Source organism: Stenella coeruleoalba, assembly GCF_951394435.1.
Source record: "Stenella coeruleoalba genome assembly, chromosome: 16".
Classification (NCBI taxonomy): Eukaryota; Metazoa; Chordata; class Mammalia; order Artiodactyla; family Delphinidae; genus Stenella; species Stenella coeruleoalba.
This window is the reverse complement of record NC_137162.1, coordinates 39,939,073-39,955,403: the sequence shown is the minus strand read 5'-3', so window position 1 is coordinate 39,955,403 and position 16,331 is coordinate 39,939,073. Positions and strand designations below refer to the sequence as shown.

Genomic DNA, 16,331 nt, shown 5'->3' with positions numbered 1-16,331 from the left:
CCCACTTCCAACTTTCTATGAGGCAATCACTATGATGGATTTAGTAGTGTTCCTCCAGTCTTTTTTTATGTGTTTATATGCATGTGTTTTAAAAATATATGAATAGCATAATACAGTATGAATTATTCTGCGACTTACATTTTTTCTCTTATCATTATTTTATTTATTCCATGCTATTATATATAAATCTAGTTCATTCATTTTAATGTTTTAGTGTCTTCTTTCATCCTATATTTATCAATTTCCTTGCAGATGGACGTTTATACTGTCTCCATTTTTTGGCTTCACTTAACATCTTTCTATACACCTCTCTACATGTACATCCCAGTTTCACTAGGACATGCCTATCTCTTTGCCAAGAAGAAGCCAGCCTTCATTCAAAGGCCAGTCACATTTCCATGAAGACTTCCTGCAGGTCTCTACCTGACTACTGTCCTCATGATCCGTATGTTTCATTCAGCAGGAGTTCTTTTTTTGAAGATATATAAATTACATATGTGTCTTTATTTTACCATAATGAACAGTATGCTCTTCAAAGAAATGGGCATTTCTTTGATATTCTCTGTAATTTATAGTAAGTACTCAATAAAGAGTAGTAAACTGCACGAACAGAAGAGCTTCATTACTAACAAGATATCTCCGCCCATATAGGACTTGGGAGTTGGGTGATAGTCCATTGAAAGCAAGTAATAATGTATTTGTTGAATGAAGACATAAATGTAGTAAATTGTACCTTTGTGTTAATTCACTTCCCCCTAAAGTTCTACAAATATAATACTAGCTACGTGTCATTTAAAAAGTTTAAATAGTTAAAATTCACCTACCTGGAAAATGTAATGAAATAGAAAAACTAATTTCTTGAGACAATGCCAGACACTTAAACACATTTTAAAATACTATGCTTCAGGTTTCTGAATTTAGAGACTGGATGTCAAAGACCAGAATTTTTATAAGTATTAAAAAGGTCTATGCAAGGTGGAGGGAATTCAATTATTACTCTCCACTGACCCATTTGATTACTCCTCCACATGGTGTTTCAAAAGCATGGAAATGCAGTTTTTAACGCTTAACCACTGAGCTATATAAGAGAGGTACTCATATGCATACTGATGAGGCTTTCACAGATGTGAATGGAAATATACTAGCCCAGTGGTTCTCAAACTGTGTGTGTGTGTGTGTGTGTGTGTGTGTGTGTGTGTGTGTGTGTGTGTGTGTGTGTGTGTGTGTGTGTGTGTGTGGTGGGGAGAGGGGGAGTGCAGTCTTGTTTAAAATAAAGGTTACTTAACTCTTATTCCTGAGGTTTTGATTGAATTGGTTTTGGAAACCTGCATTTCAAAAGATTAATGTGGGTGATTTAGATGCAAATGTTCTACAGACCAACCTTTGACAAACACTGATACACTGTTTCATTTCTGAATCTCAGTTTTCTTATCTGCACAATGAGACAACTCAACAAAATTACTTCTGTCAGTCCTCCTGGCTGATGAAAAAAAGTCAATGATTAACTTAACTATAAGTTAAGCTCATTAATTCAAATTAGATATAGGGATACAAATAACTGTACATTTGCCATTTGGGTAACAAAAAAGATTATAAACTCAAAATGGCAGATTTACGTAAGCCATGGAGAAATTGGGTGGGTTTTGAAATGTTCTTAAAAAATATGTTACTGAAATGCAGTAAGAGACACAAAAAGCGGGTCACCTATGGAATAAATCACATTCTGCTTATATGATAAATATGAGGAAAAATCTATCTCCTATAGTTCATATATGTGAAAAAACAAGCAGCTCAAAGAGCAAGAATAAAAGTTCTCCTTTAAAGTTGTAGTTTCCACAGTTTTTCTTTATATATATAATGAATCATTCTAAATATGCACAGACACCAGTCATGGACATTTGCATCTTTAATTCTAAAAAAGAAAATTCAAGGTAGAAAAAGTTATATATACAGATATAGCTTCTCTAACCTTGACCTGTATACATAGTCTTTTCACCTACACCATAAAGTACTTTATGATCCACAATGCTGTGGAAGGGAACGAGCTATGGAGCCTTAAAGGTAATATTTAGTCTATTTGAACCCATTACCCCACCACCTTGCCTGAAAAATGGGCGGGCTATCTCATATGGATGTACTTGTGCTCTATGTGTGAATTAAATGAGAACGTCAATGAAAAGCATCCTCTTAATTCTGAGTGCCCCCCAAAGTTGGTTCTTTTTTCCTTATTTTCCCCTTTGTTCCATTTCTCTCACTTCCTACTTCAGAAATTCCATGCATTTGATTGCAGTTATCCCAAATCACTACCATTGCTCTTGTTGACATAAAATGCTATTTAGAACTTTAACTACTTTTAGTTCCAGGTAAATAAAAGAGAAGGTGTTTATTTTTATAATCCTTTTACTTGTCTATATATTAATTTTTCTATAAAATATATGCATGGTATTGTAATTTCAAGATTTGGAACTATTTTTAAAATTATATATATATACATAATTTTTTAAATTAAGAATCAAAATAGAAATTAGGTATTTTAAATGGGACACATAAAATTAATCTTTAAAACCAAAATCTTCAATAAACAATATCAATGTGCTCAACCAACATGTTTAACCAAAAATAATTCAAAAACAAATAAAATGTTTTAGTACAGATTCAACAGGTTTTATAAACAAAGCGATGTTTGTTGTAAAGAAACATGGAAATCAGAGATTTGTGGGGCAGACCCAGCTGGAGAATAGGGTTGTATCAAAGCATCTCCCTTTTCAAACAATGTTCTACACACATTGCTCAAAAATTGCCCTGTTATTCCAAAAAAAAAAAAAAAAAAAAAAACACAAATGTTCCCTAATGTAGAAAAACACTTTTAGGAGCTGTATCTGATAGTTTGGGGCATGTACAGGGAAAGAATATTTTTCTGAGCTTGACGTTTGCCTGCATTCCTTTAGTCATTACTTAAATTCAGGGTGGCTCAGACCTATGACTCCCCTGAGTCTGGTTTGACAACTGAACCTTTTGTGCAACACAGGAATGAATTAGAATCTCTCTCACCATGTGTCCACTTCTGTCCCCCCAAACATCTCTGGTGAATCTTATGTTCGTGCTTCTCTTTCTGGTACTTCTACTTTAATGAGTGTGTGTACATGCACTCACATGCACCTCATTCCATGCATAAATACCATATATTTTCCTGGTTTTAAACTTTATATAAATAATATCATACCACACATATCCTTCAACTTGTTTCTTTTGATCAGCATTGTATTTGAGATTTATCCAATTCATCCATGTTAATATATGTAGCTGTAGTTCATTTCCTGTTTGTATAATATGCCATTATATGAATATTATATAGTTCATTGATTCTTCTCTATATGTAAATGTGGGCTTCCTCCAGGTTTATTGTTGTTATATACTAGTCTGTTGTGCTATTAACATTACTTATGAACATTTTTGCATGTTTTGTGGTGTCCATGGGTGTTTCTCTAGGATCAAAACTTACAAATAAAAACCAAGGTTATAAAGTATACGCATCTTCAATTTTACTAGGTATTGACTCAGTCTTGGTACAAAGATGTCACACCAAGTTATATTTCTACCATCGGTGGATGAAAGTTCATATTATACTATATTGTCATCAACACTTGATATTGTCAGACTTTGATTTTTTGCCAAAAAGGTCAATATCATATGGCATTTCTCTGATTATTAATAAAAGTAGGGTATTTTTCATATTATTTTATGGGTCAGTTGTATTTCTTTTTTGTGACTTTTTTGCCTATTTTTCTATTGAATTAATTGTCATTTTTTTATTGATTCATAAGACGGTAGTTTAGCTTTTCACTGTATTTATGATGTCTTGCCAAAGCTATTAATTTCAATGTAATCATATGTAACCACATTATCGCTTATTGTTTGTACTTTAAAATTCTCATTTAATAAAATTTTTCGTATCCCAACATGACAGAAGTATTCTCCTAATTGTCTTTTGATTTTTTTTCTAATTTTTTCTTTTGCATTTAGGTCTGGAATTGACCTTATTTGTACAGTGTGAGGTCAGGATCCAAGTTCATATATCTCCCTATGGATAACTAATTGTTTTGGAATATGTATTGCCCATGCTGTCCTAACTCAAGTTCCCATAGATCTTGGACCTTTATTTGAGCTCACTATTCTCTTATTCTGATATATTTATCTAGTTCTTAGTAGAATTAAGACATTTCCTTCTTTACCTTATAATAAATCTTTATATCTACTGAAGTAATTCTCACCAATATATTCTTCTTCCTTTCAAATGTTTTAGCCATTTTTGTCTTTGCTCTTCATTCTAGTGTCCTTTTTTCTTTATCATTTAAAAATTTCTTATACAATTTTTAAAGGTTACTTTCCATTTACAGTTATTACAAAACACTGGCTATATTCCCTGTGTTGTACGATACATCCTTCAGCCTATCTTACACCCAATGGTTTGTACCTCCTACTCCCCCTCCCCTACATTGCCCACCCCTGACTTGTAACTACTAGCTTGTTCTCTATATCTGTGAGTCTGCTTCTTTTTTGTTACATTCACTAGCTTGTTGTATTTTTTAGATTCCACATATGATATCATACAGTATTTATCTTTCTCTGTCTGACTTATGGCAAAATTTCATTCTTTTTATGGCTGAGTAGTATTCCATTGTGTGTGTGTGTGTGTGTGTACATAAATATATATATACACACACAATACATCTTCTTTATCCATTCATCTGTTGATGAACACTTAGGTTGTTTACATGTCTCGGCAATTATAAGTAATTCTGCTATGAACATTGGGGTGCATATATCTTTGTGAATTAATGTTTTGGTTTTTTTCGGATATATACCCAGGAGTAGAATTGCTTTCATACGGTAGTTCTATTTTTAGTTTTTTGAACCTCCATACTGTTTTCCACAGTGGTTGCACTAATTTATACTCCAATCAACAGTGTACAAGGGTTCCCTTGTCTCCTTGTGAGCATTTGTTATTTGTAGACATTTTGATAATAGCCATTCTGACAGGATGTGGCTACTAAGAACCTGAATATTTTGTTTAATTTAATTTAGTTAATTTTAATTTAGTGACTTGAGACTAATGGCTACCATGTTAGGTTGTGAAGATATAGAATAGTTCCATCAACAGAGGAAAAAGTACTGAACAATGCTGATCCAGCTAAGCTTATATTAATTTTAATAATTTATCTGTCTACATAAAAAACTCAAACTAAAATCACACTACCTGTAAATAATTACTGTTTATTTCTTCATTTCCAAACATCTTTTTCTTGACTTACTGCAATGGTTGGGGTGTTTAGTTACACAGTGAACAGAAGTGGGGATAATGTGCACGTTCGTTCTTGAAATGAAATGATTCATGTTTCACTCTGATATTTTATATATATATATATATATATATATATATATATATATATATATATATGATGTCACACACAAACAAAATTTCCATAAGAGCATACTTCCCATATTCAGCAACACTGAATATTGTGTTAAGCCCATTTGTTTAACCAACATGCTTAAGCCCTTGTGAATTCTAAGCAAAGCCATGTGGTTTTAAGTGGCATTTAATGAACAAGAATTTTTGAAATATTTTTTTCTAATGGTAGCATACAAGATAAGTTAAATAGAATCAGAAAATCAAAATGTAGCATACAAGATAAGTTAAATAGAATCAGAAAATCAAAATGCTTTTGAATTATTACTGAAACTCTGAAATTTTGTCGACCAATCCTGTTCAATTTTGGTTCCACTTATTTATGGAGGCATTTTTTTTTTGATGCAACACAACTAGAGGGACATAGGCATCAAGTTTTATCAGAGATCTTTTTCATGCTTAATTATGAATCCTTGAGTGCTTTATGGTTCACTATTGGGGGGAACAAGTCAGGCTTCCAGGCAATTGGAATGGACTGATTAAAGTATAAAGAACTAACTCAGCTTCTACCTGAGGCAGAACTAGGTACTCTAGACATCACTGAAGCATTCTGTCCAAGTTTTAGAAAAATCAGTTTGTATAGGTTTAATGGGGAAAAAACAAATATTTCCAAGTTTATTTTATAATGCTTTTCTCTTTGCGTGAATGTGCTTTATAGAAAAATAAAAACTGTTTTACTCTTAAATAAATGAACTTGAACAAGGGGAAATCCATCTGTACTTGTACAGCCCCTGTTGTGTGTCTGTGTCTCACATTTTCTAAGGAAAAGCCAGGTTGGTGGTAACAAAGAAAATATCTTTGTCAGAGTATCCTTTATAAATTCTTAAATGTACATGAAAACAAGGTGACATCTGTACACCTAAAACAACACACATAATTTTAGAAAATTTCAATTCTACAACTTATTTGCCTGCTCACCTGAACCTACTCTCATTCTCTTATCATTTTCTATTCCTTCCTATTGGGACTTAAGTGTGTTCACCTTCTGCTTCTTAAAACTTATATAGTAACTCCAATACATTAATGTTAGAATTCATATAATTAACATACTAAATCAATCATAGATTATTATATAATTAGTATAATTAAGAATCATGGCAGCTAAGTTGTATGACCTGAAAAAGAAGGTTAGGAAAAATCTATGCCTGGTTTAAAAAAAAAATCTTGGATGTGTCAAAAAATTCCAATATATTCTTACTACTTCTCTCCCAGAATTCCTACAGTGGTCTGAAATACTGCCAAGGGAAAGAGTTCCTCTGGTGTAATATCCATGCTATTTCTATGTATACATATTACAAAACTCATAAAATAGCACCACTAATGCTCCTGTGTTCAGCTGAAACTGGTTACAAACCACAACTTTTTAGGCAGTGCTGGAATTTTCAGTAGTTTGGTAGCCACAAAAGCCTGTCAGAAATTCATCTTAATCGATAAACATATCATTCCATGAGAGCAAAGAATTAGCAATATAATATAAAAAAATAAATCTAGGATTGCCAGGGCAAAAAGCCCCCCTGTGACCAATCAAATAATTTACATCTATTAGAATTTTCAGTTTTCCCTGATTCTTCCATTGATATTAAGAACAAAGCAATAAATGGTAAGCTCTAACAAATTATATATAAACCTCAAAATCTTAACATTTCTTATCCTCTAACATTGGAAAATACAAGGTATAATTTTACCCATAACTGGTCAGATGTCATTTCATGTTGCTTTTTAGGAAGCCAGTCCCTTGACTTCTATTTCTATCCCAGGTTTTCTGATATCAGTCAAAAGAATAGGTATGAAAAAGTAAAAATATTATTTTCTTCCCTTTAGTGGGATATGCCACCGGTGTAAACATTGACATATGCACATTTAAAATTCACAACTAGTCCAAAGAGAATTCTCTAAAATGTGACCCAACAAAATCTATAATCTTTCAACATATCCTGTTCACTGTGGCTCTGTTAATCTCTCTTGCCTATTTTACGTGAGCCATAAAGTCAGTCATATTTGTTAAATTAGAAGAAATAAATTTACTTATTTTTTAAAGTGATAATTATAAAAGTGAAAACTGCCATATAAATCCCCTTGTACCTGCATTTCCTTCCCGTGTTTTACTTTACTTAGTACTTATAACTTCTTTTTAAGGATCACTTACTGTAAAGCAAAATAAGTTCAAATACATTGCACATAGTGAAATGACACTTAAAAGCAAAAATGATTAAGACTTTACTGTTGAAAGGAATTTAAGGTATTTTTTAGCAATATAATATTAAAGTATTAATCTACATGTCTTCATTTTCCAATTCTCTCAATTTCATATTTGGGTTTTTTTAAATTATTATTTATAATATTAAAAATATGTAAGGAATAAATTATGATTTTTTATTTATGTCCCTGTCTACCCTATATTTACCCCTTCCCCTATACTTAACCACTTCTAATAATTTCTTAGTATCCATTAAATATTTATTTATGAAGATACAATGAAACATGAATATATTTACTTCCTGATTGGCCTCAGAGAGTTAAATAACTCGCCTAGGGAGTACTAAAACTAGGAAGTTTCATAGCTGGATTCAAACTTGGGCCATCTGATTTGAAAGTCCAGATATTTAATTATTACAATATTACTGCTCCTAATGACTGGATGGATTCTTTTTTCCTGTTAAAGATTTTTTTAAGCAACCTTAGTCTTCTCTTTTTTAATTATTATGGAAAATTTTCCATTTATGCAGACATACCAGTGGCATCTAGCATCATGATTATTATACTCTAGAACAAAGGCTGTTCGCTGGTCTTCCAAGTTATACTTTTTCTTTCTTCTTCCGCATTTTCAGGAGATACATTCTCAAATATTTCTTTATCAGTTTCAGAAAAGAAAAAAACCTCAAACAGCTCAACACCCTGCACACGTGCTCCTCCACAGGTAGCTGATGAACCCCAGGCCCCCCTTGTGCATCTCCCTCTCATGCTACCAGGGCTTACCTTTCCTTTGCTGATGATAAAGAAGGTGTCCCCTCTTGCACCTTGCCTGATGATATATTCCCCATTTTCATAGTGGGTCTAAAAAACAGAAACAGTAACAGAAAGAAACATTAAGAAAGAAGTAATTTACTAAACAGCTCAACCTCTTCAAATATTAGCTCCTAAGGGATGGAATCACCCTCATGGTGGTGTACCCGAGCTTAGAATCCATCATTATTTAAAAATAAATAATAGTCAGTGAAGACAATAATTACAAAGAAATCTATCCTCCTCACTTTAAAAACTATTTTGTTAGTGCCATTTTTCTGGGTGATTATATTCATATCTTTAAATTCATTCATTTTAACAGCTGGATGAAAATATTCTTTTCTCCCATCAACTGAGCATGAAATAAAACAGCAGAACTGATCATTAAACACGTCTTTCTGTATTATCTGTCATTCTCATTCGGTTTTAGTATTCCTGTAGTGACAGAAAAAAAAAAAAGGCTGAGAAAGTACTATGGCATGTAGCATTTCTAAAGATCTTCATTTTGAAACCAAGTTGACTTTTGGTGTGGGTTAGATGGCGCTAGTTCCTTTCTAAGGCACTGCTTCAGGCTTTAATGTCCTGCTGCAGCAATTTAGGTTTGGCCTTGTCAAACAGAATGTCTTTATTTTATGTACTGAATTCTGGTCCAGCATCTGTGAGCTCATAAACCACCAAACAAGGGGCAAAGTAAGGCAAAGTAAAGCAAGAAGATGATCACAGTCAGTGTGTCAGTATTCTGATTCGGGCACAGTGACTAGGTACATTCCCAGGGTAAAGGCTGCTCCTGCAATAAAGAAAAGTAATTTCTATAAGGAGAGGTGGGAGAAAGTATATTGCTGGGTCAGGAGGTATAACAGAAAAATGAGAACTGTGCCATCTGGCCCTATCTTTCTCGGCAGTTTAGCAAGGAAGCCATGTTTTGGAAAGAAAACATTACTCTGTACACTCCTTAGGAAACAGATTCCATGGTTTGCAAACAATACTCACCAGGCCAATGGCTGTGATTTGTCATTATACCTCAACACTCTTAATACTTTATTCACTCTTAAAATTACCTTTCATTAATATTTCATATTAAGAATAGCCATGATTTTCTGGGAATGTAAATTGATACAGCCACTACGGAGAACAGTATGGAGGTTCCTTAAAAAACTAAAAATAGAACTCCCATATGACCCAGCAATCCCACTAGTGGGCATATACCCTGAGAAAACCGTAATTCAAAAAGAGTCATGTACCACAATGTTCACTGCAGCTCTATTTACAATAGCCAGGACATGGAAGCAACCTAGGTGTCCATCGACAGATGAATGGATAAAGATGATGTGGCACATATATACAATGGAATATTACTCAGCCATAAAAAGAAATGAATTGAGTTATTTGTAGTGAGGTGGATGGACCTAGAGTCTGTCATACAGAGTGAAGTTAAGTCAGAAAGAGAAAAACAAATACCATATGCTAACAAACATATATGGAACCTAAAAAGTAAATGGCTCAGATGAACCTAGGGGCAGGACAGGAATAAAGATACAGACATAGAGAATGGACTTGAGGACACGGGGAGGGGAAGGGTAAACTGGGATGAAGTGAGACAGTGGCATTGACATATATACACCACCAAATGTAAAATAGCTAGCTAGTGGGAAGCAGCTGCATAGCACAGGGAGATCAGCTCGGTGCCTTGTGACCACATAGAGGGGTGGGATAGGGAGGGTGGGAGGGAGGCACAAGAGGGAGGGGATATAGGGATATATGTATATGTATAGCTGATTCACTTTGTTATACAGCAGAAACTAACACAACATTGTAAAGCAATTATACTCCAATAAAGATGTTAAAAAAAAAGAATAGCCATGATTTTCTTAATATACCAAGAAAATTAACATACTACCTAATGTTACTTTTTTTTTTACTCTAAAGTAATATATTTTCCTAATAACAAGTTTTTTAAGTAAAAAAGTTCCTCATTTCCCTTTCCCAATCTCAACCATTAGATGGTAAATGCAGTCTGGTGTGTATCTTTCAAGACTTTTTCCTGTGCTTTTAAACATATATATCTATGTGCATACAAACAATTATTTCTAAATAAAAATAAGATCAAATGATGCATATTCTTCAACCGACTTATTTAACAAAATATCTGTGTTCCATTTTCATATCTTGTTGCTTAGAATGCAACACTGGGAAGCAGGTTTGAAAAACAAAATCACAAGAGTCTATTTTCATATATTCATTCAAGAAACATTTCTAAGTGCCTCTGAGTCAGGCCTGGTTACAGGCGCTGATGATACAAGATGAAAAAGATAAAAATCTCATGTTAGCACTGTCACATAGAGCCTTCTTTGATAGAGTTAATGTAAACCTGCACTGTCCGACACAGGAGCCACTAGCCACATGTGGCTACAGAACAGTTGAAATGTGGCCAGCGTGACTGAGAAACTGAATTTTTAAATGTATTTAATTTAAATTAGTTTAAGTTTTAATACACACGGCTAGTAGCTATTGTATTGGATAGCACAGGTAGTAGATGAAACTGACAAGGGAAGAACTACAATCTATAGCAGTAGGGGAGGGGGAAGGGTGGAGCGTCTTTCCCACTCATGATGTTTTTTACTTTGTGAATGGAGCTCAATTAGTAAAACTCAGGACCTTTTTCTGCCCTTTTCCTCACTCTGCACCAGAGGAGACAGTGTAATTTATCTGACTGATAAATTTGGAAGTAATCTATATGCTCACCTCAGACTCTCATCACTTCCGGATGAGGGCTGGCATTCTCTGCTGCTTGTCTAGGGGAGGAATCTTCTCCCTAGCATAGTGAAGTCCTGCCCGTCTGGGCGTCTGTGACAGGACAAGTAAGTCGGCCCAAACAGCATCCAGCTTGGAAGCCTGTTTGTCTTTCACTCCTAAGCTACATTCTCTAGCCTAGAGTTTATTAGTGATAATAGTAATATTTTAGTCCCATTTATTTGCCTCCAGTTGAAAATGAATGCACCAAATCTTTCTTCTTTCTTTTTTTTTAGACTTGAAAGAGCAGTTTATTATTTCTCTTGGGACTGTATGCTAACTAGATGATTCTCTGGCTTCCCATGCTGTCGGCTGGGATAACTGCAAGGCGTAATGCCTCACGCTTGTGGGCACTTGATGCCGGTGCTGGCTGGGGGCACAGCTGGGACTGTCCATGTCTGCTTTTCCCCCACGGGAGCCTCTTTATGGGGCTGCCCAGTCTCCTCCATATCATGGTGGTCTGGGAGTGGGCCAACTTCTTACACGGCAGCTGGCTTCCAAGGCTGCAAAAGCAGAAGGTGTCGGGCCTTCCCAAGACCCAGGCCAGGAACAGGCCCCCTATCACTTATGCTGCATTCAGTGGGTTCAAGCAGGTCCCTGGGCCAATCCAGGCACAAGGGGAAGGGACTGCACAAACATGTGAACCCCAGGAGATGTGGTGCATCGAGGACTGCCAAAACAGTCTGGCACACACCTCAAACTTCAAGTGTATAGAACGGAGCTCCTGGCATCCTTTTTCTAGTCCTGTTTCTCTGCCTTCCCAGTATCAGCAACACCAGCTCCATCTTTCCAGGTGCTTGGGCCAAACACCTTGAAGTCGTCTTTAACCCTTCTATCTCACAGTTCTATCCACAACTGCTCTGTTGGCATGCTGGCTGCTCCACATTCAGAGAATGCCCAGAACTCAACCACACCTCACGTCTGCTGCTATGGCCACCATCTTTTCTTGCCCGGTCCAAGCAGTCACCTTCTACCTGGAGTCTCTGCTCCTGCCTGGCCCTTCAGTGCTTTCCCCACATAGCAGCCTGGCAATTCTGTTAACACACAGTCAGTGCCTGTCCCTTCTCTGCTCACACCCCTGCAGGGGCCCCTAATACACAAGTACAGGGTCCTATAGGGACTTCAGCACACTAACAGCTTCTGTCCTTTTGCTTCACTGACCTCACCTTCCACCCCTCTTCCCCTCATGTCTGTTCTGTTCACACCACTTCCCTTGATATTTCTTGAACATTCAGGCCCAGGCCCACCTCAGGGCCTTTGCACAGGTTCCTCCCTCTGCCTGCAATGTGCCTACACACCAAGTATTTATGACTCCTTCCTACCTTTACTCAAGTGTCACTTTCTCAGAGACCTATCCCAGCCTGCCTTTTAAATCTGTTCCTCTCTTCTGTACTTGTGACCCTCCTTGAATTAGTTTTCTATGTAGCACTTACCATCAACATCTGTCGGGCAGAAGAGACTGCACCCTTGGGAGAGGGAGGAGATCAAAGAAGGACGAATGATGGGAGTGTGGGCAGGATTAGGGGATCAAGCAGTGTTGGAGGTAAAGTGTCAGGGAGCAGGATTGCTGGACCCTGTTCAGAGGTGGAGCCATGTGACATATAAGCTCAACAGGAGCTGGAACTGTGGCTTCTGATAAGGAACATCCACTGCCAAACCCCTTGCCTGGTCTGGAGGGAGCAGAGGAAGAAATACTCTGACTTCTCTCTTCTCCACCCTCTGGTCTCCTGCTGGGGCACCCCTTGGCCGAACTCAGCTGGAAGTCATGAGACAAGGGAGCCTTCCCATTCAGGTCAGCTTCTGGGCAGACAGAAGTGCCAGGAAGAGTGAAGTGTTTCAGCCCCACGTTTAACATATCATTCATTTAATCACCTGTCAGCTGTCTCCGCCACGAATGTCAGCCTATGGGGGATTTTTATGTTGTTCCCCGCTGTGCCCCTTGCAGCTATAAGAATGCCTATCTGTGAACTAAATACTTATTGAAAAAATGGTTTAAATTATAAGGATATTTAGTCTCTCATGTAAAAAAAAAGTCCGGAAATTAAGCAATTTCAGGGCTGATCAATTTGTTGGTACAACAAATCCTCCAAACACTCAAGTTCTTTCTCTCTTTCATTTATCCTCACTGGATGGGTCGTTATGGTTCCCAAGATGACTGCCACTGCTCCAGTCATCACAGCTGGGTCAGAAGCAAAAAAGGCAAATTTCTCATCTTACCATTCCTTCTAGGGAAAGGAAATCCCAGAAATCCCTAGCAATCATCCTTTTATGTCTCCTCTGAGTTGCATGCCTGTTCTTAAATGAATGTCTGGCACGATGAATAGAATTATTCCCAATGGTTCTCATTAATCAAGGTCACCCACTAGGGCTGAAAAGAAACCATTTAAATGAAATCAAAGCTCTGGCAGTGGGAAAATAGAAAGGAGGGATTGGGGAGGCACCCAAGAGGGTATTTACTTCATGGACAAACCTGAACAGTCTCTGAAGGATCAGGGCTGAGATGGGGGTGGAATACAGAGGAAGGGCTAGTAAAGCCGGGATTCTAGGCTGTGAGAGGACTTAGAGTCCATGGAAGCTGTCTCCATTGAGCTGTGGTTAAGGACAGAGAGGCACCTGCCCCTGGCGACAGTACAGAGAGTACATGAGAATTAGGGGAGAAAACCAAGGACTACAGATGGCACCTCAACCGAAGAAGCAAATGTGTACAGGTCCAAGCAGCTCCAAAGTGGAAGGGGCTGCCCCACTGGCCAGGAGGTACCACATACCAAGCACACACCAGTGGAGGCTAGGTGAGCATGGGCCAGAACATTGCAAAGGAGATTGAGGTGACTGTCCAAGGATGCCTGAGGGCCAATTTTAGGCACGCTTTCAGCCTTGAGATGCTGTGATTCCCTGACAGGTTGTGTTTCCCAAAAACGGCCACAAAATATCTTCCATTCCACCAGCTCTCCTGCATGGGGACTTTGTGATTCTCCCATTAAGAGTGGAGTCTAATTCCATGAAATATCTAAAAATCTTATATGTTCTGGTATAATGTTATAAGTCATAATTCTAGTTACTACTTTAAAATGTATATCTCAGAAATAACTAAATTTCCTTGTCAATTGCATTATTATGAACTTTCATCAAATCTTTAACCGTGGTCATTTTTAAGTCTTTTGTCATTTACAGACAGTTCTGGGTGTACTCTGATGCTTTTGCAAAAATGTTCCTATAAAAGGGTTTCATCTTCAAGGAATTCATGGAAAAGACTCTGACAAGTACAGGTTTCTGTGCTTATAATCATTAATCATTAGAGAAATGCAAATCAAAACTACAATGAGATATCATCTCACACCAGTCAAAAAATCTACAAACAATAAATGCTGGAGAGGGTGTGGAGAAAAGGGAACACTCCTTCACTGCTGGTGGGAATGTGAATTGGTACAGCCACTATGGAGAACAGTATGGAGGTTCCTTAAAAAACTACAAAGGAACTACCATATGACCAAGCAATCGCACTACTGGGCATATACCCTGAGAAAACCATAATTCAAAAAGAGTCATGAACCACAATATTCATTTTAGCACTATTTACAACAGCCAGGACATGGAAACAACCCCTAAGTGTCCATCAACAGATGAGTGGATAAAGAAGTTGTCACACATATATACAATGGAATATTACTCAGCCATTAAAAGAAACGAAATCGAGCTATTTGTAATGAGGTGGATAGACCTAGAGTCTGTCATACAGAGTGAAGTAAGTCAGAAAGAGAAAGACAAATACTGTACGCTAACACATATATATGGAATTTAAGGGAAAAAAAATGTCATGAAGAACCTAGGGGTAAGACAGGAATAAAGACGCAGACCTACTAGAGAATGGACTTGAGGATATGGGGAGGGGGAAGGGTAAGCTGTGACAAAGCAAGAGAGAGGCATGGACATATATACACTATCAAACGTAAGGTAGATAGCTAGTGGGAAGCAACCACATAGCACAGGGAGATCAGCTCGGTGCTTTGTGACCGCCTGGAGGGGTGGGACAGGGAGGGTGGGAGGGAGGGAGATGCAAGAGGGAAGAGATATGGGAACATATGTATATGTATAACTGATTCACTTTGTTATAAAGCAGAAACTAACACACCATTGTAAAGCAATTATACCCCAATAAAGATGTTAAAAAAAAAAAAAACATATGATCATCTCAATAGATGCAGAAAAAGCTTTCAACAAAATTCAACACCCATTTATGATAAAAAAACCCTCCAGAAAGTAGGCATAGAGGGAACTTTCCTCAACCTAACGAAGGCCATATATGAAAAACCCACAACCAACATCATTCTCAATGGTGAAAAACTGAAACCATTTCCACTAAAATCAGGAACAAGACAAGGTTGCCCACTCTCACCACTCTTATTCAACATAGTTTTGGAAGCTTTAACCACAGCAATCAGAGAAGAAAAAAAGAAATGACAGGAATCCAAATCAGAAAGGAAGAAGTAAAACTGTCACTGTTTGGAGGTGATATGATACTATACATAGAGAATCCTAAAGATGCCACCAGAAAACTACTAGAACTTATCAATGAATTTGGTAAAGCAGCAGGATACAAAATTAGTGCACAGAAATCTCTTGCATTCCTATGTAAATATATTGCATTGAAATGTAAAATAGATATCCTTCCTATACAGTAATGAGGAAAAATCTGAAAGTGAAATTAAGAAAACACTCCCATTTACCACTGCAACAAAAAGAATAAAATATCTAGGAATAAACCTACCTAAGGAGACAAAAGACCTGTATGCAGAAAATTATAAGACACTGATGAAAGAAATTAAAGATGGTACAAACAGATGGAGAGATATACCATGTTCTTGGATTGGAAGAATCAACATTGTGAAAATGACTCTACTACCCAAAGCAATCTAAAGATTCAGTGCAATCCCTATCAAACTACCACTGGCATTTTTCACAGAACTAGAACAAAAAATTTCACAACTTATATGGAAACACAAAAGACCCTGAATAGCCAAAGCAATCTTGAGAAAGAAAAACGGAGCTGGAGGAATCAGGCTCCCTGACT

General features: G+C 36.8%; 1 protein-coding gene across 9 annotated transcripts in view; it reads right to left on the bottom strand.

Annotated features, from left to right (window-relative positions):
- The window catches only part of PRKG1 (protein kinase cGMP-dependent 1), a 1,402,246-nt gene that overhangs the window by 196,504 nt on the left and 1,189,411 nt on the right, over positions 1-16,331 (bottom strand). For all 9 annotated transcript variants that reach the window (XM_079899910.1, XM_079899911.1, XM_079899912.1 and 6 more), the window contains one exon: positions 8,447-8,524. In XM_079899910.1, coding sequence (XP_079756036.1) covers positions 8,447-8,524 — 78 coding nt within the window. The remainder of the gene's footprint in view (positions 1-8,446; positions 8,525-16,331) is intronic.